We start from the raw sequence: 26478 nt of genomic DNA, 5'->3' as shown, positions 1-26478 counted from the left end.
TAATTAAAATGAAAAAATGATTGACATCGTATATCATAGCAATATGATTACTTTCCACATAAAATGTTTTAGAGATGTTACAATCTTCAACAATTTTTAGATCAATATTTCCATCCAACCATGTCACGCCAGGGCGGCCTAAGCAAGCGTGACTAGTATATAGGCCTATATTTTTCGGAAGGTAAACGATCATATGAATACCGAATATCAAATGTCTTTTGAGATGTTGCGAATCTTCAACTATTTTAAGATTATTTCATAATATTGTTTCACGCTGAGGCTTTGTTCATGAAAAACACAACATGATATCACATCATAAATCATTACAATATGATTACTTTTCACCTCAAATGCCTTTAGGCAAATTTCTAAAATATTAAGATTTAACATTATATATACCACCACATCACGCCATGATGCGTGATGCATAATCATATATTTTTCAGAAGATAAGTGTATAACTAATTATAAGTTGTACATCGATTTCACATCGTAAATCATATCGATATGATTGCTTTCCTCCTAAAAATTTTCAGAGATTGTTAGGAATCTTCAACAATTTCGAGAGATGTACCATGATATCACCAAGAACAAACATGGCCCATATCTATCCATAAAAATATAATGTTTTCACCTCATGATTCGTGAATCATATCGATATGATTACTCTCCACACCAAATGCAGATTAGTTACAGAGTCTGCCACAATTCAAAAATCATTATTAATCTGTTGTATCACGCCAGAACAAGCGTGACTCGTAACAATATATCGTCATGAAAATATTTCACATCAATATCAATTCATATCATATCAACAAAACACAAAAAAATGTCTCCACCTTTACATAAATCTTCAACAATATTGAGAATATCATTTAATATCACCATCACGCAGGGGCGCCCCAATACCAAGCGCGACTCACAAATTTACGGAAGACAGTAAAATCATATTTTTTCACATCATGAATCAATGCTGACATTTACGATCTTTAATTCCACCTCGAAACTTCAGCCATCCATCCGTTAACGAGTATCGCCGCTATAGCTGTATGATCGTGGCCGATTTTGTAAATATTTTGTTTATTACTTTTTATGTTTCCACCCCAAAACTTCATCCACTCATCCGCTAACGAATATCGCCGCTGACTGCAGTGATCGTGGCCGATTTTGTCAACATTTTGTGATGCGCGCACGACCGCCAGCAGATTTTAATGTATTCCTTTGTTTTTTCATTTCGCCGATTCGATTTTCGATTCGATTTCGATTTTTGAAGCTTAACTACCGATTCGATTTTCGATCCAATTATTGGTCCGATTTACAACATTATTTTCAGTGCTGACAGTGACAACTTTCATGAAACGGTCCTGGCCACCCAGGGCCAGGCCAAGGCCACCCATGGGTTCATATCGTCTCGCGTGCAAAGGAATATCAGTCATATGCACGCGACACACACGACACATCCAAAATATACTGGGCTTTTGCCCACATAAGATATCACGCATAATCTCCTATTTCACATTCTGCTATGACACTTACCGAATCATTTAGATCCTTCCGTATCATTTAGATCCTTCCGTGACTTCTCCTTGAAGTTTCTTTTTAAAAATATGTATACTTTCTTGATCTTTAGTGAAGATTTCACGGAGATAAAAATTGGTCAGCGTGGATATCAATTTTCGCCTGAAGAGGGCGCGCGATTCATATTCATATCAAAGACACGACAAGGGAAAGACTAGATACCTACACTATTTTACACGCAAATCGACGCAAGGCATTACGTGAAGTCCGTGAAGTGTCCAATCTTTTCATTGTATAGACTTTGGTATAGTGCCGTATTATTGACGTTCGTTAAAGCTTGTACTGCTGGTTTCGTTCCAGGCATGTGTATTTTTTTCATTTTTTTTTAATTAGTCATCGTTTTAAATTAATTGCAAAAAAGTGTTATCATTGCCAATAGTAATCTTGAATTATGTTTTTAAAGGTATTTCATTTATTGGTGCCCATAATTAGTAAATTAATCATAAGAATTGCGCATTCAAAGAATTTAGACACAGTTATAAAATTACCGAGGAGCTGAATCAAGGTTGTGAAATTTATTAGCGCCACCAACGGGCTTCCTTGTATTTCCGTAGAAGAGACAAACATGACAAACAAAGTCACTTGCTAGGCCGAGGTAAGCGAAATTTGCTCTTTTTGTAATGAAATTATTTCATAATCATATGTAAATTTTTTTATGTATTGCTACTTACCGGAAAGAGCCCCGGTGCATAGCGAGAAGGAGTTTCGGCAAATATTACTTCAGCAATGAAGCGATGTTTGCCGACTACTTCGAAATCCAGGGTCAAACACGGTCCCTTGTACGAGGTTAGTATACACTAACCTCGTATTAGTGTGAGTGGGCCAAGGCCAAGGCAAGGGTTCATTGACATTACATGCCGCCGCGCACAGAAAAATCAAGCCATAGGCATAGAAGTTGTGTGTTGTGGACACCAGAAGTGAGATCCCAGCACGCGCGACCCACTAGTTAGAAATCTACTGCCAAACGCGGTTCATGGTGCGAGGTTAGTATACTAATACCACTCACACGTATCGCGAGGTTAGTATGTTATAGCCTAGGAACCTCGCACCACGTACGTGTTTACAGTATGGATTTTAGAGTTGTCAGTTAACATCGCTTCATTACGCGAATAATGTTAGCCGAAACTCATTCCGCTACTCACCAGGGCTTTTTCTGGTGAAAAGCGTTCCATTTTCAATTTTACAAATTTTATTCATGGAAAAAGCATGCAAAAAAAGAGCAAAATCGCTTACCTCGGCCTGGAAAGTTGCTTCACATGTCTCTTCGACGGAAATAAAAGGAAGGTCGTTGGTGGCGCTAATACAATTCACAACCTTAATTCAGCTTATCGGTATTTTTTAAACTAGATTTTTTATTCATTGTGTGCGCAATTCCAATGATTGTTTGATAAAATAGAGACACTAATATATGCAATAACTTAAAAAACATACTTTTTTATTATTTTTGCTGACGATAATACGTTTTGGAAAATATTCAAAGCGATGACAAATTAAACAAAAATATAGAAAATTCTACGTACCTTGAACGAAGCCTCGCAAGTGCTACCGTTCGTTTGTCAATTAACGTTCCACCAAAGTCTTTACAGTAAAAAGATTGGACACTTTGCCGACTTCGCGTAGCGCTTTGCATCGATTTACGTGTAAGATAGTTTTTGTGTCTAGTCTTTCCCTTGTAGTGTCTTTGATATGAAGATAAATCGCGCGCCCTCTTTCCCTCATTAGACGAAAAATTTGAGAACTCGCAAGGTTGCTTTGTATTTTGTGGTCAACGAGAAGAAAAATTGACGCTTAAATTACGCTTTTTGAGGGATATTCATCATTTTAGGAGGAATTGACTTCACATCGTTTGGTAAGTTTCGTAGGAGGATTTCATTCTGTAAATCCTCTTATTAAATTTACAGTAGTTTGTTGAATTGTTGAATGCGCCGTGCCTCAACTTTCCTGTACACGGCGGCAGAGATGCACCCATGGGTGTACTAATACTAAACTCACAATACATGTGAGTGGTCCTGGCTGCTGGCTGAACTGTCTAAATGCACCTGCCACGCCCACTCGCCACTAGCCTGCATCACCATCGGCCGATAAATATCATGAAGTGATTTCATGATATTTATCGGCCGATGCAAGTATTTTGCAATTCATGATATTTATCGGTCGACACAATTTTTTTTAAATCTAAGTTTGCACTGCTCATGATATTGTTGCCCTCTATATATGCGTCTAGACTGTCTAGTATCTTGACTTTGGCTACGATATCAAAGACGGCAAGATGGCGACAAAAACAGACTAAGTAAATGCCTCTCTTATAATATTTTCTATAATCTGTGTTACATTTTATTTCATAATATGTCTAATTAGTGCCAAAAGCTTAATAGTACAGGAAAAATAGCCGATTTTGTGGGTCAACCTCAAACAAATTGCAACATAATTTTTTTCACCGCAATGCATTTCCCTGAAGTCCCCAAAATGACACACCAAAAGTCCAGAAAAATCCCAGTGGTGGAAAGACGTCTAATTTGCATAAATCCAAAATGGCCGCCAAATTTTCAGAAAATTTGAATTTTTGTACATAGGTTTTGACATGAACATTTAATTGCCACAAAATTAGTGTCATATGAAACAGAAATAAATTTCCTACAATTTGGTATTGTTTATAGGGGATAAATAGGTCATTTGGCTGAGATTTTAAGTGGAAAACTACTTTTTTTTAAATTTTTCCCCAAAATAGAAAATTTTGGAAATACATGATTTTACATAAATCTAAGAAAAATCAAGCAATTGCCTTGAAATGTTCCAGAAAACTTTTTTGATATACTATCATCATGTGGATGAAATGCTAAGTTGGTCTCATCTTTTAAAACAAATTTATAGGTATCAAATTTCACAAATGTCGCTTTTGTATGCATTTTCGCAGACTAATATGTATAATGTATTGTGTATAGTAAAAAATTGTATATATTTATCTTCGTTTTTTTAACCACTTGGAGAGTTAAGATTAGGCGTTTCTCAATCAGCTACAGAAAAAGTGCTGGCACATCAAGGCCTAGCCCTCTCGGGGGGGGGGGGGGGGGGGGGGCTGTCGAAGTCACACCCCCTGCCTATCATGTTGTACAGTGTGTATCAAAATAAACGCAACCACATTTCAATTCAAATTTGTGAAAATTGTGTTAGCTTTATAGTCCTGGAAAAATAACTAGTTTTGGGGGTCAACCGCAAAACAAATTCAACAAAATTTTTCACCGCAATGCATTTCCCACGAGTCCCCAAAATGACGTACTTAAAAGTCCAGAAAATCCATGTAGTGGAAAGACGTCCAATTTGCATTAATTCAAAATGGCGGCAATCGTGAGAATTTTTCATTATTATTATTATTTTTTTTAATGCCATGTATTGTTAAAATGTGTGGTCATATAGATCTGAATCGGTGCAAAAACTCCAAAAACGTGCAGCATACATTGTGAGTGGTTATACATGGGAAACCCCATATCAGAGCGTGTTTTTCAAATCCTATCCTGGTCTTCTTTAAAATAATTGTACAGGAATTCTGCATTATGTATGGTATGCAAGTGTGTAAAGTTCCACATTTGTTAAATAAAATTTATTTTTAATGATGATGTATCAGTGCGTAACACGATCAGATTCATGCTACGAGCCCCGAAATTCAAAACTCAGCATTACAAAAGCACATTTATACCGGTACGTGTAAATAATAAAAAGTGCTGGCACATCAAGGCCTAGCCCTCTTGGGGGGGGGGGGGGGGCTGTCAAAGTCACACCCCCTGCCTATATCATGTACAGTGTGTATAAAAATAAACGCAACCACATTTCAATTCAAATTTGTGAAAATTGTGTTAGCTTTATAGTCCAGGAAAAATAACTAGTTTTGGGGGTCAACCGCAAACAAAATGCAACAAAATTTTTCACCGCAATACATTTCCCACAAGTCCCCAAAATGACATGCTTAAAGTCCAGAAAATCCATGTAGTGGAAAGATGTCTAATTTGCTAAATTCAAAATGGCGGCAATCGTGAGAATTTTTCATTATTAATAATTAATACAAACACTGGTTTGATCATAGCACTTTTACAAATTATGATTAAAGCAGTTTTATGATTCACCAGTGTTATATCTTACCATAGGTTTCATTTTAAAATTATATTTGACCTCTGCTGACCTACAGAGCTCAATGACCTTAATGTCAACGACCTCAAAATATCAGAAAATTGATGTTGTGCATTTTTAGTTCACGGGTTATTCCATCTGGATTCACCCAGTGGTTGCACCCGACCCTCTCAGTTTTTGTTGTAAATTGGTACACATAAAATTCCCTATGGCCCAAGCACAAAAAAAAAAAATTAGTCCAATCGGTACGTCGGTTCTCGCGCTACGGCCCGCCCTTTTCTCCTTGTTTTGACAAAAATGGGTGTGACCTTCAACTTTCAATGGCCATTGCATCATAACGTGTTGACCAATTTTCACGAAACTGGTACCATTCAAAAGGAAATTAAGAGAGGAATCCAAAACATGTATCAAACAATGTATTGGAGCGATTTATAAGGTCATGACCTTTGACCTTTACTTTGACCCCCCCCCCCCCCCCCGCAAAAATAATTTTTAAACTTGATTTTCATGTATGTTCATTATTAGTATGATACTGACAAAATATGTTAAAACCAATGATGAAATTTTATTTCTTCACCTTTTAAAACTTCCAAAGATACCAATTATCTGATCTGAAATTGCACTCTAGTCCCACATACTGATATTCATGTTAGTAAAGTGTTTACCCGTCCCATGATATATGATTTCTTCCAATCTTAAGTTACATTATGCAAACAGATGAAAAGAAATTAAGCTTATCAGTTAATAAATGAAACATTAAACATGTATGCTTATGAATACATGTAGGTCAGTGTTTAGGTATTTTGATATTGGACACAACGTTCTCGCTACCACGCGTCACGGTTGGCGGGCGCCGCCAACCCTGAAAATTTTCAGGGCAAATCCGCCAACCGTGAACTTCCCCGACAACCGTGGCCGACAACTGTAAAGCAGGCCTAGATCTACACAAAAACTGAATAATATATTAAAAAAACAATCTGCTTTTCAGATCCTAAAATAAACTTGTCGATTATTTCGTCCACAATTTCTTCCCGGGATTTCTTTGACTCACTACTACTAGTGCGCTATATACGATACGACCTCGACTCGAGGCCCAATCTCTTTTGTGGGAAGCGCGAAGATGTTTACCTCGCATTTGCGTATCGCATTGCTCACATTATTTACGTCTTTAAAATGGTAGGAAATACGCTCAAAAACAAGTGAGGGGAGAAAGGTATCGTGGGTTACTGGCTTGGGCAATGTAATTTAGATTATTACGAATTTCAGCTGATATTGTCACTTATTTTGTCAAAAATAAAGTGTCAAATACTATCAAAATTCGATCGAAATAATAGTTTCATCTTGTCCCAGGTCCCAGCCTTTATAGCTACATGAATTCATTGAATGCATTTCTGATGACACTGCCGTAGAGCAAATTGAGAAAACTATTCAAAGATCACGTTAATAATGACAAAGCCAAAGGAATGGATTGATATAATGTCCAACTCATTTACTTACATCAAAATGATTTATTCACATTTAAATTCCGATTTTACTCCATTATTTCCAAAGTCTTGATCTCTACATCGATCTTTTGAAACTGTTGATTAGTTTCGCGACGGCGTGTCTACCAAGTTCTGTGCCACTGCACTTGCGCTCGCAACGGTCACATTCATAATACAAATCGCACATGGCATCAAAATCGTTGATCCGATAGTCTTCCAAAATTAGATGGGATCCAAAACTAATTTAATTTGATTTTTTTCATATCCTGGTTCATTGAATCTGTTATAATTTTCATAATTAATCATCTTTATTAATATTATTCACATTTTTATCATTACGACTCATTTTTTAATGTGAGTTATACGTACAGTGTATTTTCATTTATTGTTCTTTATTACTCTTTGCCTAAATAATGAGCGCACCTGTCACGGGCCTGAGAAATGTTTTTAGTCATCACAGTAAATGCTTTATGAATTTGTTGTACAATTGCTTAACTACGATTTAAAATAAAATATCATTTGAAATTAATTTGTGTAAAGGAAAAAAAGAGAATAATGGGGGGTGGCCGTGGGCAATGTAGATGAAAATGATGGGATGTTTGTGACTTTGTGGGGAGGGGATTGTTCGTAGCGAATGAAATTGATATTCATTTATGGATGTGTCTACTGTGATTGTGGCTGCATAATCTTTATGGCGATTGGAAAATCCACCTTGGGTCGGGAGTGGTACGTGATTCAATAGATTTCGATAGAAGTACACATTCAACAAAGTGGAATTGGCAATTCATTCAGATATTCGTTTCAAGTACGAATTATTGAAGTTGATATGTGTGAACGTTTTAGAGGATATCGGATATGTACATCATTTTTTCACGCCCACAATGAGTTGCTAGTATAATTTGAATATCGTTGGATGAATTTTTCAAGTTATGTCTTTATATTTTATATCGGAATCGTGCTTTTAATATATGAGTTATATCTTGACAACATCGTTAGCCTAATTATACTGCGAGTGGATGATATTTATGAAATGAGTTGGAATGTGAACGAGACGCCCCGAAGTCGATGGCACGTGATCTAATTAGTATTCACTTTCTGGGTTGAGCCAATCATTGTGCTTGAAAACGGGTTTCCCCGAATTCCCGCTCTTGGAATGTGTCCCACGTGTGTGACCTGTTAACCTGTTGTTTGAGTGCGAATCAGCTGATTTCGTGACCTCAAAAACTCTTCATGGTGTTTACGCTGGATGGGGGCTATAAAATTAAGAAGATCTTTCTCTTTTATTCATTTTTAATAAACTGTTCGTAATTATCAAACTACACCTAGAGTGATATTGTGATGCAATTTATTGAATCACGTACCTCGATCATCCCACTCATGGTGCAAGAAAATATTTTTTAAATTCACCAAAATATACATGTAAAGAAAGATTATTCGGCCGTCATCATCGGTAGAAGTATAGACACGTCTATAATAATGTATTCGCTTCGAATATTGACTTCTTCACCCATCCCACACACACGATCTCAACATCCCCTTGTCATTGTCCACTCCACAACCCCTCCCCTATCGCTCTCTCCCTTCGACCATCCTACAACCCCACCCCTCTTCCTCTCTTTCACACACGCTGTATTTGTAGGCCTACATAATGTATTATGTAAAAATAGAAATCTTATTTCCTGTTAATTAATCTATACTTTCAAAACATTTTAAATCGCAGTTAAGAACAACAAAATCGTAATATTAGAGTACCCGGTATTATGAATGACTAAAAATATTTCTCACGCTCGTGATGAGCACAGCGCATTCATAATTTTATAGGTGAGTAACGAACAATACAAATGAACACAGCAATAATTGACAGTGATAAAAGAATCTCGATTGGAAATTATTAGTATAAACATCATCAACAGAAGTCTAATGAGAGTTATATTTTCAGTGAGTATCGAATAAACCAAACAAAAAACCACGCAAATTATATAAGTTGGGGACCCCGTCTCATGAATACCGATGCCCATTATTTGGAAGCCTCGGAAGAAAACTTCCGAGGCTTCCAAATAATACCTCGGTCACATTTGCTCTACGGCGAGTCGAAAACAGCCGTTTTATTCATTTTTATTCATACCACCTATATTCAGCTGGTACCAAAAATGTTAAAACGGCTGTTTTCGACTCGCCGTAGAACCGAGGTACAAAGTCGGAACAATCTTTGGATTTAGTAAGGGCGTGACGCAGCGCAAGCTCAAAGGGCTACGCATGCGGTCTGTAGATGCAGTCGGTCATTGACATAAGAAACAACACGCATTCACAAAATTAATCGCACTTTCTAAGGATGTAGCGATATCGATCTGAACATTGGAAAGTATGGAGTTAATTTATCGATGTAAATAATCTATAAATTGTAAGTATAAAATGAGAATGACTTCAAATCAATTCCTTTGACGTTTTTAAGTTATCAGTAATTGCCTTTCTGCTTCAATCGCAATTCGCGCAACCGTTACGGCTGTGTGGCCGGAGAAGCATTAAATAGACATAAAATGTGGTGCATTTAGCAGCAATCTAAGCTCGTCGATATTGATATTTTCGATAGCTACCGCGCTTTGCGCGGGAGGGGCGACACCCCCCGCTCCCAGTGCGTGCTTTGCACGCACCGAGGCCGCTGCGCGGCTTGCGTCGCTTCGCGCCGCCAAGCGTCAGAGTGAACCTGGCGAGAACGTTGATTGGACAATATATAATAACTCAAAAAACTGCTGGGAACTGCAATATCCTGCTTTCTAGTCAGCTGTACTACCCCAAAGTGAAAACACCCTTGAGATCCTTGAAGCATCAGCATTGGATACATTCTTTATAATGATGTTGCTAGAGATGGATGATCAATTGGACAGATAATATTGTATCTAGCTACCCAGCAGGTATCCTTTTCGCTGCCTCCCCTGTTGGATATCTTTGGGTTCGTTGTTCACAAAATAGTCAGAGCCGATTCTCATACATGTTCATGTCTTCATGTTTATTCGCAGAGTGACTGTCACATGTATACGCAATACACATATCATTGTGAGAGTATGGAAAGCCAACTGATATCATATCTAACAGATCTCCCCCACAGCAAATTTAAAGTTACCTCCACTTTGCAACTGTTTTATATGTGCATGTACATACCATATACCGATGATTATGCTAACAATAAACAATCTTGTCACTCCAAAACAATTGTTAACTAATACAACAACAATAGAACTGAGCATGTATTACAAATCCCATGTAATAACTAACCCTTTTAAAAATTACTGTACTCTATAAAATACAACTGTCAAGATTTCAAAATCTTGCCAAAATAAAGCTTATGCCTGTTTTTTTTTCTCTGTAAATGTATACATAATTCATGATGTCTATTGATCCAAATAAAATTACATACCAAATAATTATGTGTGTTCGGTTGTGTTCTGTAAAAAAAACTGTAATTGTGAAAACTGATATATTTATAATCCATGTTATTCACCAAGTAATGTTACATTCAAACAAAATAAACTTGACACATGTTCTTAACTCTAACATATGTTAATCAAATTTTGACTAAGTTTGTATAAAACACAATACTAGATCCTTCTCTATAAAAAAAAAAACAACATACTTATATTGACATGGAATATGGCTTAGTATCCAATATCTCTGCAATCTGTTGGAAACTTAAAAACATCAAACTTTAACCTGAAATGACTTCATACCAAAAACATAACAAAACTCTTTCTGTATAACCTTAGAGATTAAGCCTATCTGGAGCTTTTCTCTTCCTCTGGGATCTCCTTAGTTCTTGAGGTTTTTCCCTATCTACTACAACATCCTCTGATACAACAGGTAAGTCTTGCGAAACTGAATCACCCTGGACCGTTTCAATGTGACAATCTTGAGAACTAGTTATTTCTCCTAACCTACTTGGACTTGATTCAGGAACTGACCTACTTTGTACTGGTATGTCTGAACCAAAATCTTGTCTTGACTCATTCTGATCTAACTCAACCTCGTTCTCTAGTCTTGGAAGTAACTGATCTACATGTCTCCTCCAAATACCTGATTGAACTTGTACCTTATACATTAGTGGACCCTCTCTATCTACAATGACACCGGTACCCACTTATGTTTTCCTACATAGTCCCTAACAAGTACTGAGTCTCCTACTGCAAACTTGCGTAGTTTGTCTACTGAACTATGTTTATCTCTGTACTGTGCTTGCTGATGCAATCGGTCTGCATATCTATGCTCTACATTTGGACGTAAATTATCCAACCGTATACGAAGTTATCTCTTCATAAAGAGAACAGCCGGTGCTTCACCTGTGACTGCATGTCTAGCATTCCGATAAGCCAGCAAAAATCTGTCAAGTTGGGCTTGTGGTGATCCTCCATCGGATCTTGCAGCGCGTAGTGCTTGTTTCAATGTCTGTACGAAGCGCTCTGCTTGACCATTCGTGCTAGGATGATATGGTGCACTTCGCTTGTGTACAATACCATTCTTGTCTACAAACTCTTTGAATTCCGATGAGGTGAACTGACTTCCGTTATCAGTTACCATGATTTGCGGTAATCCGTATCTCGAAAATACGCGTCTGAGTACATCAATAGTGCACTCCGAAGTAGTACTCGGCATGATAAATACCTCGGGCCATTTTGTATACGCATCCACTAGGACCATGTATGTACGACCTTCAAATGGTCCTGCGAAATCAATATGGATTCTTTCCATCGGCTTGGACGCTGGAATCCATGGGTATAGTAACGTTTGTGGTGGTTGGTTTTGTACGACCTGACATGTACTGCATTGTTTTGTGCATTCTTCAATGTGTACATCGATCTGCGGCCACCATACGTAACTACGTGCAAGCGATTTCATCTTAACAACTCCAAGATGTCCACTGTGTAATTCTTCCATGATTGCGCGGTGACTCTTGACAGGAATAATGATACGCGTTCCCCACATCAGTATGCCTTGTTCTAGGGTAATTTCCAGTCTGCGCCTGAAGAAGGGTTATTATCCGTGATAAGCGTAAATTTACGTCCGTACACAAACATGTAGAATTTACGTAACGCGAATACAATTGCCAAAGCCTCTCTCTCAATTTGCGGATATTTCCTTTCCGTCTTTGTAAGTGATCTAGAAGCAAATTGTATTGGCCTCTCCTCACCATTTGGTAATATGTGAGACAAAACTGCGCCGATACCTATTGGACTTGCGTCGGACGCAATCGAAATGGGCAATTCCGGATCATAATGTACCAGAAAACCTGCTTCTCGCATCAATCTCTTTGACCTAATGAAAGCTTTCTCGGCTTCCTCATGCCATTCAAACTTACGATCAGATTTCAACAAATCCGTTAACGGTGCTATCTCATGAGCTAGATTAGGCACATACTTTCGGTAGTAATTAAGTAACCCTAAATAGGACCTTAACTGTGACACATCTTCTGGTCTAGGAAGATTCTCTTATTTTCTGTACTTTCTCTTCTACAGTATGTACTCCGTTTGCATCTATGACATGACCTAAGAACTCTACTGATGGCTGAGCAAACGTACATTTCATTTTCCTCAATGTAAGGTTACGCTCTTCAAGGCATGTGAGATCCTTATCCAAATTGGCATGATGCTCTTCAACAGTACGCCCAGTTACCAATATGTCATCTAAGTATACTTGTACCCCAGGTATCCCCTGTAGTACCTGTTCAATAGCACTCTGCCAAATAGCTGGTGCACTAGTAATACCAAATACCAGGCGATTCTGTTGAAATAACCCCGTATGTGTAGATATTACTAGGAACTTCTTAGACTCTTCATCCAACTCTAACTGGTTGTAAGCATGTGCTAGATCTACGGTAGAAAATAACACACCTCCACCTAGATTTGCCAATATGTTCTCTACATTGATATTGGGGGGCTGAACTGGATCCAAAACTGGATTCACTGTAGTTTTGTAATTTCCACATATGCGGACAGACCCATCCTTCTTTGGAACTGCTACGATTCCAGTACTCCATTCACTATGATCAATAGCAGTCAAAACCCCACACTTCTGTAATCTTTCCAATTCTTCTTCTACCTTATCTCTCATTGCAAAAGGTACCTTGTATGGCCTTGTAGTTACTGGTTTAGCATCATCTTTTACTGAAATGTGCGCTCTTGCTTTTGTGAGCTTACCTAGTCTATCTTCAAACAATCTATTATGCTTATTCAGGACTCTATCCAGCTCACCAACATGATGAACCTGACTATGATCATGATTACCGCTTACCCTGGATATCAGAGACTTCCAATTCAGTGGTACTATTGATAACCAATCTCTCCCAAATAGCAAATACTCTGTATGTTCTACCACATACAAACTCAGTTTACCCTGGTACTTTCCATGTGTGACCTCTACATGAACTTTCCCAACTGGTTTGACTGTTTGGTTTGTGATAAAACTCACCAAAGACTTTTCTGACTCATGCATCTTCACATGTGATAGATGTTTCTCATAGTATGACAATGGTATCATGCTCACACTTGACCCTGTATCAAGTTCCATATGTGTGACTTTACCTTCAATGACAACAGGAACTATAATTGGATCACTCTCTGAACCTGTACTTGGCCTAACCTTTGACTTACTAATAACGTCTAACTTGAACAATGTGTGATCATATTCCACACTGCATTCCTCACTACTACTACTGGAATCATGTAAAACTCTAGCTTCCTTCCTAGCATTACTGTTAGACATAGGTTTCCTGTTTTCATGCATCTTATGTACATCACTACAATTATTTTTCTTCGTTTGAACTTTACTCTTGTGACTCATCTTAGATTTACAGTCTGAGTGTTCTGTTTGTTTCATTTCATTCTTGCCCTTGGCTCGACACTTCCTTTCGATGTGTCCTTTCTTTTTACAGTATCTGCACGTTTCGGACTTGAACCAACACTCCTCTGGTGTATGGTGTCGACCACAACGATAACATTCTTGCTTTCGCCTGCTACCTTTCTGACCAGACTGCTGTTTACCGCGAACTGCATGAACACTGGACTTGGTGCAACCTGAAGAGCCCTCTGAACGCATCGCCCAGACCTCCCCCGCAGCTGTTTGTTTCGATAGGGTGAAGTCCACAGCCTGCTGAAACGTCATGTTAGGGGTCTCAGTAGCCTTTTCCATAAGTTTCAGTGAAGTAGACTCATCATTCAAACCACTGATAAAGCGGTCTCGTAGCTGCTCATCAAGTTTATCAGCATACTCACAATGTAGGCTGAGATGTTTCAACTGTACAACGTAATCACTCGTGCTCTCACCCGGTGCCTGATCACGTCTAATAAACTTGCGCTTTTCAGCTACGGTGACTGGTGTACGTTTGAAATGCTTTCGCAGTATTTGCTTCAACTGCACATATGACTTGTCACTTGGTTTTGCCGGTGATACCAAATCACGAACAATCCCGTAGTAGCGAGCCTCGATAGCGTTCAATAGCAGCGCCACTACTCTCTTGTCACCCCCGCGATCCACTGTGGTCGCGCTCCCATTCACTGACTGTGTGTCAGGTACTGTCAAGCCACTCGCTATCAGATACAATTCGAAACGTTCTAGATAACAATCTAAGTCCTCCGATTCATCATACCTGATGCAATTGTTAGGCAAAACCTGCCCTGAAACCGACTCTGCAGTTGCCTGCATCGTTGCTCTGCTATCCTGCGTCTACAAAACACACATCTCGTCGCCAATTGTTGGATATCTTTGGGTTCGTTGTTCACAAAATAGTCAGAGCCGATTCTCATACATGTTCATGTCTTCATGTTTATTCGCAGAGTGACTGTCACATGTATACGCAATACACATATCATTGTGAGAGTATGGAAAGCCAACTGATATCATATCTAACATCCCCATTATAAAAATTACAGTATTTACATTTTGCCCAAGTTGAGATATTACGCATTTTGTGTTTTTCCAAAGCTGCTCAAAACTATTTTATTTCTTAGTATTCTTTTCGCTGATGTGGTTTACGGTACATCATGTGGAGTGTTATAGAAACAGTGGAAAGAAGAAGAAAAGGAATTGGATAGGCGAGAAAGTGGAGATTTGAGAGTAGAGTATTCTTTTCTTGAAAGTAGTCCTGAAAAGGACTGTAAACCAGAAGAGATTGATGAGTTGAAGAAACAGCTGGTGTAGAAGGATGGATGAGGAGTTGCTGGCTTGAGTCGGCGGGCAGGTTGACTGTCCGTCTTCAGGAGTGAGTGTTCGCTTGGCGTGCGGCGGTACTTGTGGAGTGCGTGTGGACGTGGGGGGAAGCGCTGGGCCGGCGGTCACGGCGGGCTGGTGTCGTAGGTGGCGCTCTGTGCGTGGGTCGGCGGTTTTTGGCGGGAAACGAGTTGGCGTTGGTATGCGGACGTGGTGTGTAGACGGTGAGGTGAGTTGCGGTGGTGTTTGTGTGTGTCGGCGGCGTAGTAGATACATCAGTGGTGGCGCTCTGTGCGTGTTGGTTGGCGGATTCGTCGGGTAGGCTTTGGCGGGAGTGAGTGGGTGGCCTGGTGTACGGATGTGGTGTTGAGTCGTCGGCGGAGGTTATAGCGAGGTGTAGGTGGCCGTGGTGTGTGCGTCGGCGAAGTCGCTGGTTGAGTTGGTGGTACAATTGGACTGTTGTGCTTGGTGGGTGGGCTTGGCAGAGTGATGGTGGACGGCGGGTTGCTTGTGGATTGGTTGGAAGCTGGGTGGTGACGTAGGATTGGGTGCCAGATGCTGTTGATGTGGACGCCAGGGTCTTGAGGTACAGTGTTGTGTTGATGTATCTCAATGGCAGGCCTCTACAAAAAAAAATCATCACTTGCCCGACAGGGCAAGTGATGATTTTTTTTTGTTTGCCCGATAGAAAAAACTGCTTGCCCGATTTTTTTTCAAAAATTCTTTTGCTTTTAATTATTCTTTTCTGTCCTGGCTGAACTTGATTTACTGGCGCTGCCCTTGGCATTTCTTCTTCTTTACTCTTGTTCAAGTTGTTCTGGTCGCCGATCACGACGACAAAAGTCGCTTATTTTAGTCTGACGACTCATTGTTTATTTGGTTTGAGGTTGAAGCCGAGTCCTGGCCAGGGTGACAAGATTTCACAAAATGACAGGACAATCGACAAAAAAAAGATCAAGAAAGAAGGCTACACAGTGTTAAACTTGTGAAAAAAATATACAGAATTGGAAGGGAGGGTGAACGAAAGAATGAAGGAGAGAAAGAAAAGAGATGAATTGAGAAGAAAAAAAGAAAAAATGAAAGGGAAAATGAAGGAAATAATAAAAAATATAAGAAAGTTCTAATAAAAGAAGGGTGAGAGAGAGAATAAAATTAGATAAAAAGGTTTCCGTCATTCTTTGAATTGAATATAGAAAGAAAAAATAAAAGAAAAGAAGGGAAGATGAATAAATGTGTGAAAATCAAAATAAAGAAGAAAAAGACAGTAAGAAAAAAGGAGGAGGAAAGAAAGAAAGAATGAAGGAAAAAAAATGTTTCCTTCATTCTTGGAAAGAAAGAAACAAAAAAAGAAGAAAACAGGAAGGAAGGAAGGAGAGAAGGAATGAAGGAAGAAAGGGAAAGAAAGTATAAGTGAAAAGAATAAGGACAAAATGAAATAAATAATGAAAGAAAGAAAGGAGGAAAGAGAGGGAGGAAAGAATGGAAGGGAGGCCAGAATGAAAAAAAAGATAAAATAATGGAAGGAAAGAAAGAACAAAAAAAACGAGGGGAAGGGAGAAGGAATGAAGGAAATTAAAAAAGGAAATGTAATAAAGAAGGCAAGTAAGAGAAAGAAGGAAAGAAAGAAAATGAACAGAGAGAGAAAGGATCAGGAAATAAAAATAGATATGTAACAAAAAAGGGCAAGAAGGAAGGATAGAAGGATAGAAAAGAAAGAAAGAGGAAAAAGTTCAAACTTAAAGCAAATAAAAACAATCCAATCATATAACAAAAATCCTAATGATATTTGGTGTTTTTTTAAATATATTTTTAGAATTAAAAAAAAACTAAATTGTTTTAGAAATTAATAAAATACGGGATGTCTGGTCACCCTGGTCCTGGCCGAGTCAGTCCGAAGCTTGCATGCATTCAGCGCGATCTAGCTCGAGAGTCGACTGGCTCGCGATCGCTCGTGTACTTCCGTACATGTACTGTAGCGCCGATGTATTAGAGCATGCGCTCAGAGGGCGAGAGAGGGGTTTCCCCAGCTAGCTCCTTCATCGATTAGTAGTGCATGCGCACAGTGTAGTTTAGAAAGTAAGATGGCAGCCCCCATCGAACGGGACCGCTGGCGATAAAATGCCCGGGGGGGCCACTTACATTGACGAGTGGATACCATGCGCGACCAAAAAAACACGTAAAAAGGATGTCTTTTTCACGACAGGGCACGTTACGTACGTAACGTGATAAGGGTGTCAAAAACACAAAAATAATGAAAAAAGGGTATCTATTTCGCTATGAAAATTACGTGTTTAGGGTAGAATTCGCGGGGATGATAAAACAAAATTAAAATGTTTTATAAAGGATGTCCTTTTTGCCCCAACACTTCGTGTTTAGAGTCCGATTTGCGTGAGGTGTAGAAGGTGGGGTCGTACTAAACCAATAAGGTAAAGCCGACGACCGAAGGACCTGTAACAATCAAACATTCCTGTACTTGTTTAGGGGTTCATTTCAGGGAACATTTGCCAAGAGTATCGTTTTGTTTCCAATACTTGTTAAGGGTAGGGTTTCACACGCCAATACTTGTTAAGGGGTGCATTTTCAGAATATGGAAATTACGTGTTTAGGGTGCTTTTCGAGACACCATGGTCGCGCATGGTATCCACTCGTGAATGGAAGTGGCCCCCCCGGGATAAAATGTCGGTAAATTGGCGCTGATTTGACATGTTTCCACTGTTTTTTGACTGGTATGACATTGTATGAGAGATAATTGGCCGATAATTGCAATTTATCAAAAAATTATTAAACTTTACTGTCAATTTATCTTTTTCATTTTCAAAACAAGCACTTGCCCGATCGAGCAATTGACTTTGAAAAATGCTTGCCCGCACGTCAATTTCACTTGCCCGGGCAAGCGGGTTTGTCGCGCCCTGTCAATGGCTTCCCTAACCCTTCTGGTATTCCAGTGACGGATGTTGGTGATTAAGTGGCTCTTGTCCCAGTCTATGCGGTGATTTTCTTGTTGTGCGTGTTTGACGATGGCCGATCGGTCCCAGTCGCTGCGTATGGGTCTTGTGTTCCTTAAGTCTGGTGTCGAAGTCTCGGCCGGTTTCTCCGATGTAGACTTTGCCGCAGTCGCAGGGGATCTTGTAGACGCCTGGTTGCTTGTTGGGTGGATGCTTGTCCTTGTGAGAGTGAAGGATGGAGTGTAGCTTGCAAGAGGATTGGTGTCTGACGAGGATGTTGGCAGAGTGAAGGATATGTTGTAGTCGGTGTGAAGTCTTGCCAATGTAGGGAAGTACTATGGTGGCGATAGGCTTGGTTTTTGGATGGGTTTTCGGTGCTGTTGGTGCTGGGTTTTTTAATAGATATTGAAGAAATGTACCCTAGATAGGCCTTCTCTTGGAAAGTCAAAGAGAATGCTCGGTTTCTCCATGAAAAAACACAGTACATGCAGATTTATTTATTTATTTATTTATTTATTTATTACGTCTTATTTTACCAGGGTGACTCTGTCAGTGGTTCAAACACTGTTATACTTAGAGGCCCTGGAATACAATAACAAAAAATACATTAGAAAACAATTACAGAACATGCACATAAAACTTATTGTCATCTACATATAGTTCAGTGGAGTGGAATCAGCAACCACATGGTGTCAGGCACGTGAAATTGTTTATTGGTATACTAAAATTGGTTAGAAATATATATATGTAAGATATATTTTACTGTATTAGGTGAGTTAGTCATTTACTAAAGGAATTTCATGAGGGGTGTTACCTAGTTTTGGGTCACTTTCCAGAATCTTGCAGTAAATGTGTGTTTAGAAGGTGCCTGCCTTACATCATGCGGTAAACGATTCCACTCCACTGCACCAACATGGGACAAAGCTTGTTTGCCAGAATTTGTCCTTGCTTTTGGTATCAAAAGTCCATCAGTTATTGCAGCTCTGGTTCTGTAACTATGAATAGAATTCACTTTGTCAAATAAATTGGTCAGGTATTTTGGTGCCTGACCATTTATAGCTTTATATACTAGCTTACATCTTTACATTTTCCACCGATTTTCAATTGATGTCCAGTTCAACTGACTCAAAATTTAATCTGTGGAAGTATGTGTACCAACTCCAAGGACAATTCGTGCCATTCTTTTATGTTGTTTCACAAGTGACTCTTTGGTCGCAATTGCACAATTTGACCAAGCAGTGCTGGAGTAGTCGAACAATGGCAATACCAGAGCATTTGCTAGCATCTTGATACTATCTAGTGGTAAAAATTGTTTCAATCTTCTCAATAGAGCTAATCTAGGTCCAATTTTTTTACTAATTTAAACATGTTGTAAGTGATCCTTCCAATTTAGGGCAGGATCTAATATTACACCTCAGTATTTGTAGCTGTCTACTTGCAGTACTACATGATTGTCCAAATGTAATGAAAGGGGTTTGTTCGTACTTGCTAATTTCTGGGGTGTTCCAAAAATCATAAATTGTGTCTTAGTGGGGTTTAATCTTAGTCCATTATTATTAACCCAGTTACTGATGTGTTTCAAATCTTCATTAAGTACAGTTTCGAGATCTTCAATTTTCTTTGCACTGTAAAAGATAATAGTATCGTCAGCGTACATCATCACACTACTTTTTGAGGTAACTTTAGGAAGGTCGTCCACCATAATCGAGAATAGGAGGGTCCGAGTATTGATCCCTGCGGTACCCCAGTTACTATAGTACCCCATGTGGACTCGGCATCCCTTACAATTGTTCTCTGTTTGCGATTTGCTAGGTAGTTAGTAAACCAGGTAAGCTCAGTGCCTCGTATTCCATATTTAGATAATTTTTGCATCAGAAGTTCATGGTCTACGGAATCGAAGGCCTTGCGAAAGTCTAAAATAAAAAACCATCCCTGTCAGCAGACCCTGATCCATTTGTTTGTATACAAAATCACTTAGGTAAGCCATAACAGTATCCGTACTATGATCTTCCCGAAATCCTGATTGTTGAGGTGCAAACATAGAATGGGCATTAAGGTAGTCTGTCAATTGACTATTTATTGATCGTTCAAATATCTTCATTACTATAGGGATGACCGAAATGGGTCTAAAGTTATTTGTACTATTGGTGTCACCCCCTTTATGAATAGGAGTGACATTTGCCTTCTTCCATTCATCTGGTATTTGTCCGGTTTGAAGGGATAAATTGAATAAGTGAGTTAGATGAGTTGAAATAATAGGTGCTGCTGTTTTTAATAGTTTAGGGGGTAATCCGTCAGGTCCAGAGGACTTTGAGGCTTGTATTTTGTTCAATTCAGCAAGCACAAATGCTTCAGTGATTTCCTCAAAGTGAAACTCAGTATCATTTGTTTCAAGTCTAACATTCCTACATGAGGTCGGATTGTCGGGTTTCGGACCAGATCCAGAAGAAAGGAAGAAGTTATTAAATGCCTGGGCTAATTTATTTGTATCTAATGGACCAGAATCCAGAAGAAAGGAAGAAGTTATTAAATGCCTGGGCTAATTTATTTGTATCTAATGGACCAGAATTCCATTCAGTTTTATTATCACTTGCTTCATTACCATGAAATAATGTGTCATTGTGTATTTCAAGGGGAAAATAATACCTTAGATACACAGAGGGTGCCCTGATAAAAATTAGTTTAATTAACATGTTCTTCATCTGTGGCTACTGCATTTTTCCATGGGAAACTGAGTATTTGCTTAAAATCTACATTTACTCCAGTATCTCAAAACATAACACATGTGTATGGGGGGGGGGGGTTGGCCTGTAATAGGCATTCTACAATTTGATGATAAAGGAATACTTGAGAAATAAAATAGTATGGAGCGACTTATAAAAAAAGTTAATGCTTAATATCTTATCTTGTGCAAAATGTAGATACTGCATTTTGCCGATTACTCAAAAGTTGCTTTTCAGAAAGGAATTAGGAAAACTAGATGTGTCATGTTAAAAAAAGTGGCTTACTGACTACTTTTCTGGAAAAAAAAATGGAAAAAAAGTCAGACACTGTGTTTTTCCATAGGGGTGCAGTGTAAGGATGGATAAATGTACCTGCTGGATAGTTAGAAACAATATTATTTCTCCAATCGATCATCCATCTCTTAACATCATCATCATCAAGAATGTATGATGCTGCAAGGATCTGAAGGATGTATTTACTTTGGGGGAGTACAGCTTACTAGAAAGCAAATATTGCAGTTCCCAGCAGTTTTCTAATAATGAATTATTATATATTGCCCAACAATAAAATGCCTAAACTGATACCTATTCATGAGCATAAATGTTTAATGTTTCATTTGTTAACTGATGAGCTTAATTTCTTTTCATCTGTTTGCATACTATAACTTAAGATTGGAAGAAATCATGTATCATAAGACTGGTAAACACTTTAGTAACATGAATATCTGTATGTGGGACTAGAGTGAAATTTCAGATCAGATATTTGGTATATATGGAAGAGTTTTAAAAGGTGAAGAAATAAAATATCATCATTGGTTATAACATATTTTGTCAATATCATACTAATAATTAACATACACGAAAATCAAGTTTAAGAATTATTTGTCCGGGGGTCAAACTTAAGATCAAAATAAAGGTCAAAGGTCATGACCTTATAAATCGCTCCAATACATTATTTGATGCGTGTTTTGGATTCCTCTCTTAATTTCCTTATGAATGGTACCAGTTTCGTTAAAATTGGTCAACACGTTATGACGCAATGGCCATTGAAAGTTGAAGGTCACGCCCATTTTTGTCAAAAGGGCAATTCCAAGCAAAAGTGGACATTTTCCAAAAATTTATATTGGCTCTATTTCAAATCTGGATCAAATTTTTCTATTAAAACTTATATGGGATTTCATAAATACAAAAGGGGAACATAATTAGCCACAATTTTTGTCTTACGCATCTCCTTATAGGAGAATCCAAGCCATACAAAAAATTATATACATGGGACTACATATATTGCTTTTTACTTAATTTCAATTTAACAGAAAAATATTGCTAGTTTTGTAAAATTTTCTTTTGGATAATCTGAAGGTCATCATTTTACATCATATCAAAAGGAAATTTTGAAATATAAGTTCATTTTACATTGCCTGTATGTGAATATTTCAGATGTCACTCCGTAACTGGGTATTGGTTTATGTTTTAAGTTGTAAAATTCACAATTTTTTTAATGTAATGCAGCATAGTAAAGCTAGAACAACATAGAATCCAATCAATAACTCAACACTGTGATAGCCATTTAAAGTTCACAGAGTTTGAGCAATACGTTTTCTCCTCAAATATGCATGTCCTAATTTACGTCACTCCGTAACCATGATTATGAATATTCATATCTCATTAATTCAATGGATCAAAATAACAAATGTTATTATTTTGAAAAGTGGGTTTCGGCAACTACTGTCAGGTACCATTTCTTTGCAAATAGTTCTATTTAAATATGGGTGATATCTTTGTTTGAATGCTAAAACTTGCTTCTGAATGTCACTCCGTAACCGTGGAACTGTCCAAAACAAGGAGAAAAGGGCGGGCTCTAGCACGCGAACCGACGGACCGATTGGACTATTTTTTGTTGTTTTGTGCTTGGGCCATGGGGAATTTATATAACATACCAAATTACAACAAATTCTTAGAGGGTTGGGTGCAAAATTGCACATTCATTGGGTGAATTGGCATGGAATGACCCTCACGGTATCCTGTAATTCTAGAAAGAATTTTGTCTATTATAAATTTTGACCTTTGACCCTGGCAAAGATAAATAAGCTTAACATATTAGAATATTGATACTTAGCTTCAGTAATTTATGATAAACATGCCTCTCGTGTAAAAATTGCAATACAATTTATTTCAGCACAATGCATTTCCATGAAGTCTACAAAATGACATACTAAAAGTCCAGAAAAATCCATGTAGTGGAAATACAGCTAATTTACATAAATCCAAAATGGAGGCCATCGTTAGAATTTTTCATGATTACTAATAGTAGTACAAACACTGGTCTGATCATAGGTCAATGACTTTGAAATATCAGACAATTGATGTTTTGCATCATTATTTCATAAAAAATTGTTAAAATGCAAAACAAGTATGTTTTATTGACTTTCAAGGTATCGATCCTGATATTCTAGAGAGAATTTGTGAATTGCAAGTTTTGACCTTTGACATTGTCTGGAGAGATGACAAAGGTCAATGAGATATAAGTTTTAGAATATTGGCACTGACTGGTTAATGATATACACGGCTTTCATGAAAAAAAAATTGCAATACAATTTATTTCAACACATTGTATTTCCATGAAGTCTCCAAGATGCTATACAATAAAGTCTAGTAAAGTCCAAGAGGTGGAAAGATGTCCAATTTGCATAAATCCAAAATGGCTGTCATCGTTCGAATTTAACATGATTATCCCTTTCCGAGGATAGTATAAACACTGGTCTTATCATTACACCAATGAGTAGCTCCGTGTTTATATCCCATCATATACCTCATTTTAGAATTAGGATATAAGTCAAATTTGATCTTTGCTAACCTCTACGGGTCAATGACCCTAAGGTCAACGACTTAATAATATCAGAATATTGATGTTTTGCATCGATTATTCTTGAATGAGCATGTTCGTGTTAAATATTTGTCATATCAACTCCTATGTGCGCTGAAAATTCAAGAGATAATTGCTACAGGTATTAAGTTTTGAAATTTGAGGACCTCTAAAGATAATTGTCCTTAAAATGTAAAAATATTGGTACTCGGCATCACTGGTTAATATGATAAATTGATATTTTGAGGTAATTGACCTTTCACTTTTTCTCAGCAGTCATATGCTGAGATCTTTACCCAAATGATCTGTTAAAAAACTGTATCATTTGTATACGATAGCCTTGTTTTTATGAACCAATGATGCTAAAAGTACCAATATTCTCATATTTTGAGGTCGACCTCCCAAGGCCCTCAGATATCAAAGGTCAAAACCTGTAATACTCAGCAATAAAGTTTAAAAGTTAATCTTTTGTGTCCATCATCTGTAGGCCCTACAAATCAATGTCAGATATGTGATTAGACCTGGGGCCCGTCTTACAAAGAGTTACGATTGATCCAATCAATCATATTTCTATGGAAATCCATTAGTGTCATAATTTTTTTCTACAGGAAATTTGCAAAATGTCCTTTGTCAACAAAGGAGAACACTCCAAAGTGCCAAGAAATCAATTAATTTATGGATATGCATTCATATCTAGAATTTTTTTTGAACAAACATGCATTTTACATGTTGACGTTGCTGGCTTTCCATAGTTGCTAACCTAGTTGATTCAACCCCCCCTGAGATCTCGGCCGCCGATCGCGCGAGCGCCGCAAAAATTTGCACGCTGGTAGTGTGCGATGTAATCTACAAGGCTGTATGGTAAAATTTTCCAAAATAATGAGATTTTATTTTATATTAATTAATTATGCTAATTTATGCATAAATCATACTTTTTGCTCTAATTCACTAAATAAAGCTCCTAGAATGCTAATTTTTGGTAAAAATATTCTTTGTAGCATTCTCAACAATCGCAATTGAAAAAAACTTTGGTTTGGAAATCAATTTCTTATGTATTTTATTGTTTTATGAATTTCTTATGTATTTCTTTGTTTTTCAACCTTTTGTTTTTCTTTGTTTTTTTCACCAGATTTATTGCACAACCTTTTTGAAGCATAATTATGCTAAAATCAATTGATTTCAGCTGTTTAAAGCAAAAATAATCATATCTTTATGAATAAGATGAGAAAACCCAATTTGCATTGACTTTGTACACAAAATCACGTTTTGGAACTATTTCTGGTCTGACATGCACTTACAAAATGTTGCGTAATTTCATATTTTAAATCCAGTGACCTTTGAAGCCATCAGGGTTAAATGTCACAACTTTTAGTACTCACCTATTTTCTCATGAATATCAAGGGACCTTACAAGTTAAAATTAACTATTCCCAGAAACTAAACAATGTTTATACTGAACTTATGATGCAAAACATCAATTTTTATGATATTTCGATGTCAACGATCCTTTAGGTCGTTGCCTCTAGAGTTCAGCAGACGTCAAATATGACTTACATCCGAATTTTAAAATGAAACCTATGATAGACTAAACACTGGTGAAAGTTTAATGCTTTAATCATGATTTTAGTGTTATGATCAGACCAGTGTTTGTACTACTATGAATAATCATTTTTGATCACAAATTAGATGCCTTTCCACCACTTGGGTTTTTCTGGACTTTTGGTATGTCATTTTGGAGACTTCATGAAAATGTGTTGAAATAAATAGTATTGCAATTCTTTACATGAGAGGCCTATTTAAGCCTATCATAAAACAGTGATGCTAAGTGTCAATATTCCAAAATGTTAAGGTCACTGACGTTTTTTAGCTCTCCAGGGTCAAAGGTCAAATCTTATAACCCACCAATTTCTTTCTAGAATATCAGGATACCTTGAAAGTCAATATTGAATAATTTTGTTTGCATTAAAACCATTTTTATCATGAGCTAATGATGTAAAACATCAATTTTCTGATATTTTGAGGTCATTGAACTTAAGGTCATTGACCTCTACAGGTCAGTATAGGTCAAACCTAACTTCATCCTAATTTTGAAATTAAGCATTATGGTAAGATATAACACTGGTGAAAGATTAATGCTTTAATTATAATTTTTGAAAGTGCTATAAACAGGGATGCCACTTTTCTGTATTTATAAGGAATTCCGGCTTTTTTCCTGCTATCTGTCTTATTTCCGTATTTCCGACTTTTCCTGTTTTCTGTGTATAAAAAACCCAGAAAGTCCTCCTTTTTTCCCCTATCTCTCCCGATTGCGATGCATGTCGATCGACCTAGTGAGAGATATTTCCCCAAGATATTTGCTTTTATACGGTACATAATTTATAAACGCACTCACTGCCTACTATACTACGTTCATTGAGTTATGCTTTTATCAAGGCTTTCTGATTAGAATTATCGATATCCTGGCCAATCAATGCGAGCGACAAGTTCCGAACGCACGCACATAGACGAGCGCAAAGCAGCGGCACGAATCGCGGTATAATAGCGACTGGTAAATACGTCTGTAAAGATGAT

General features: G+C 37.7%; 3 protein-coding genes across 3 annotated transcripts in view; 1 reads left to right on the top strand and 2 right to left on the bottom strand.

Annotated features, from left to right (window-relative positions):
• LOC129256768 (NCK-interacting protein with SH3 domain-like) overlaps positions 1-26478 on the top strand; it is a 77594-nt gene that overhangs the window by 9360 nt on the left and 41756 nt on the right. The window lies entirely within an intron of this gene.
• On the bottom strand, positions 11481-11828 carry LOC129255380 (uncharacterized protein K02A2.6-like). Its single transcript, XM_054893737.1, has one exon. It carries the CDS (start codon positions 11826-11828, stop codon positions 11481-11483), a length of 348 nt encoding a protein of 115 aa, XP_054749712.1.
• On the bottom strand, positions 12648-14873 carry LOC129255381 (uncharacterized protein K02A2.6-like). Its single transcript, XM_064096064.1, has one exon. It carries the CDS (start codon positions 14871-14873, stop codon positions 12648-12650), a length of 2226 nt encoding a protein of 741 aa, XP_063952134.1.

Source organism: Lytechinus pictus, chromosome 3 (genome assembly GCF_037042905.1).
Source record: "Lytechinus pictus isolate F3 Inbred chromosome 3, Lp3.0, whole genome shotgun sequence".
NCBI classification, from domain to species: Eukaryota; Metazoa; Echinodermata; class Echinoidea; order Temnopleuroida; family Toxopneustidae; genus Lytechinus; species Lytechinus pictus.
This window is presented reverse-complemented; position numbering and strand designations above follow the sequence as displayed.

Coding starts and splice junctions, on each gene's coding strand:
- LOC129255380 (XM_054893737.1), bottom strand. CDS start 11,828: ATGCCGAGTACTACTTCGGAGTGCACTATTGATGTACTCAGACGCGTA.
- LOC129255381 (XM_064096064.1), bottom strand. CDS start 14,873: ATGCAGGCAACTGCAGAGTCGGTTTCAGGGCAGGTTTTGCCTAACAAT.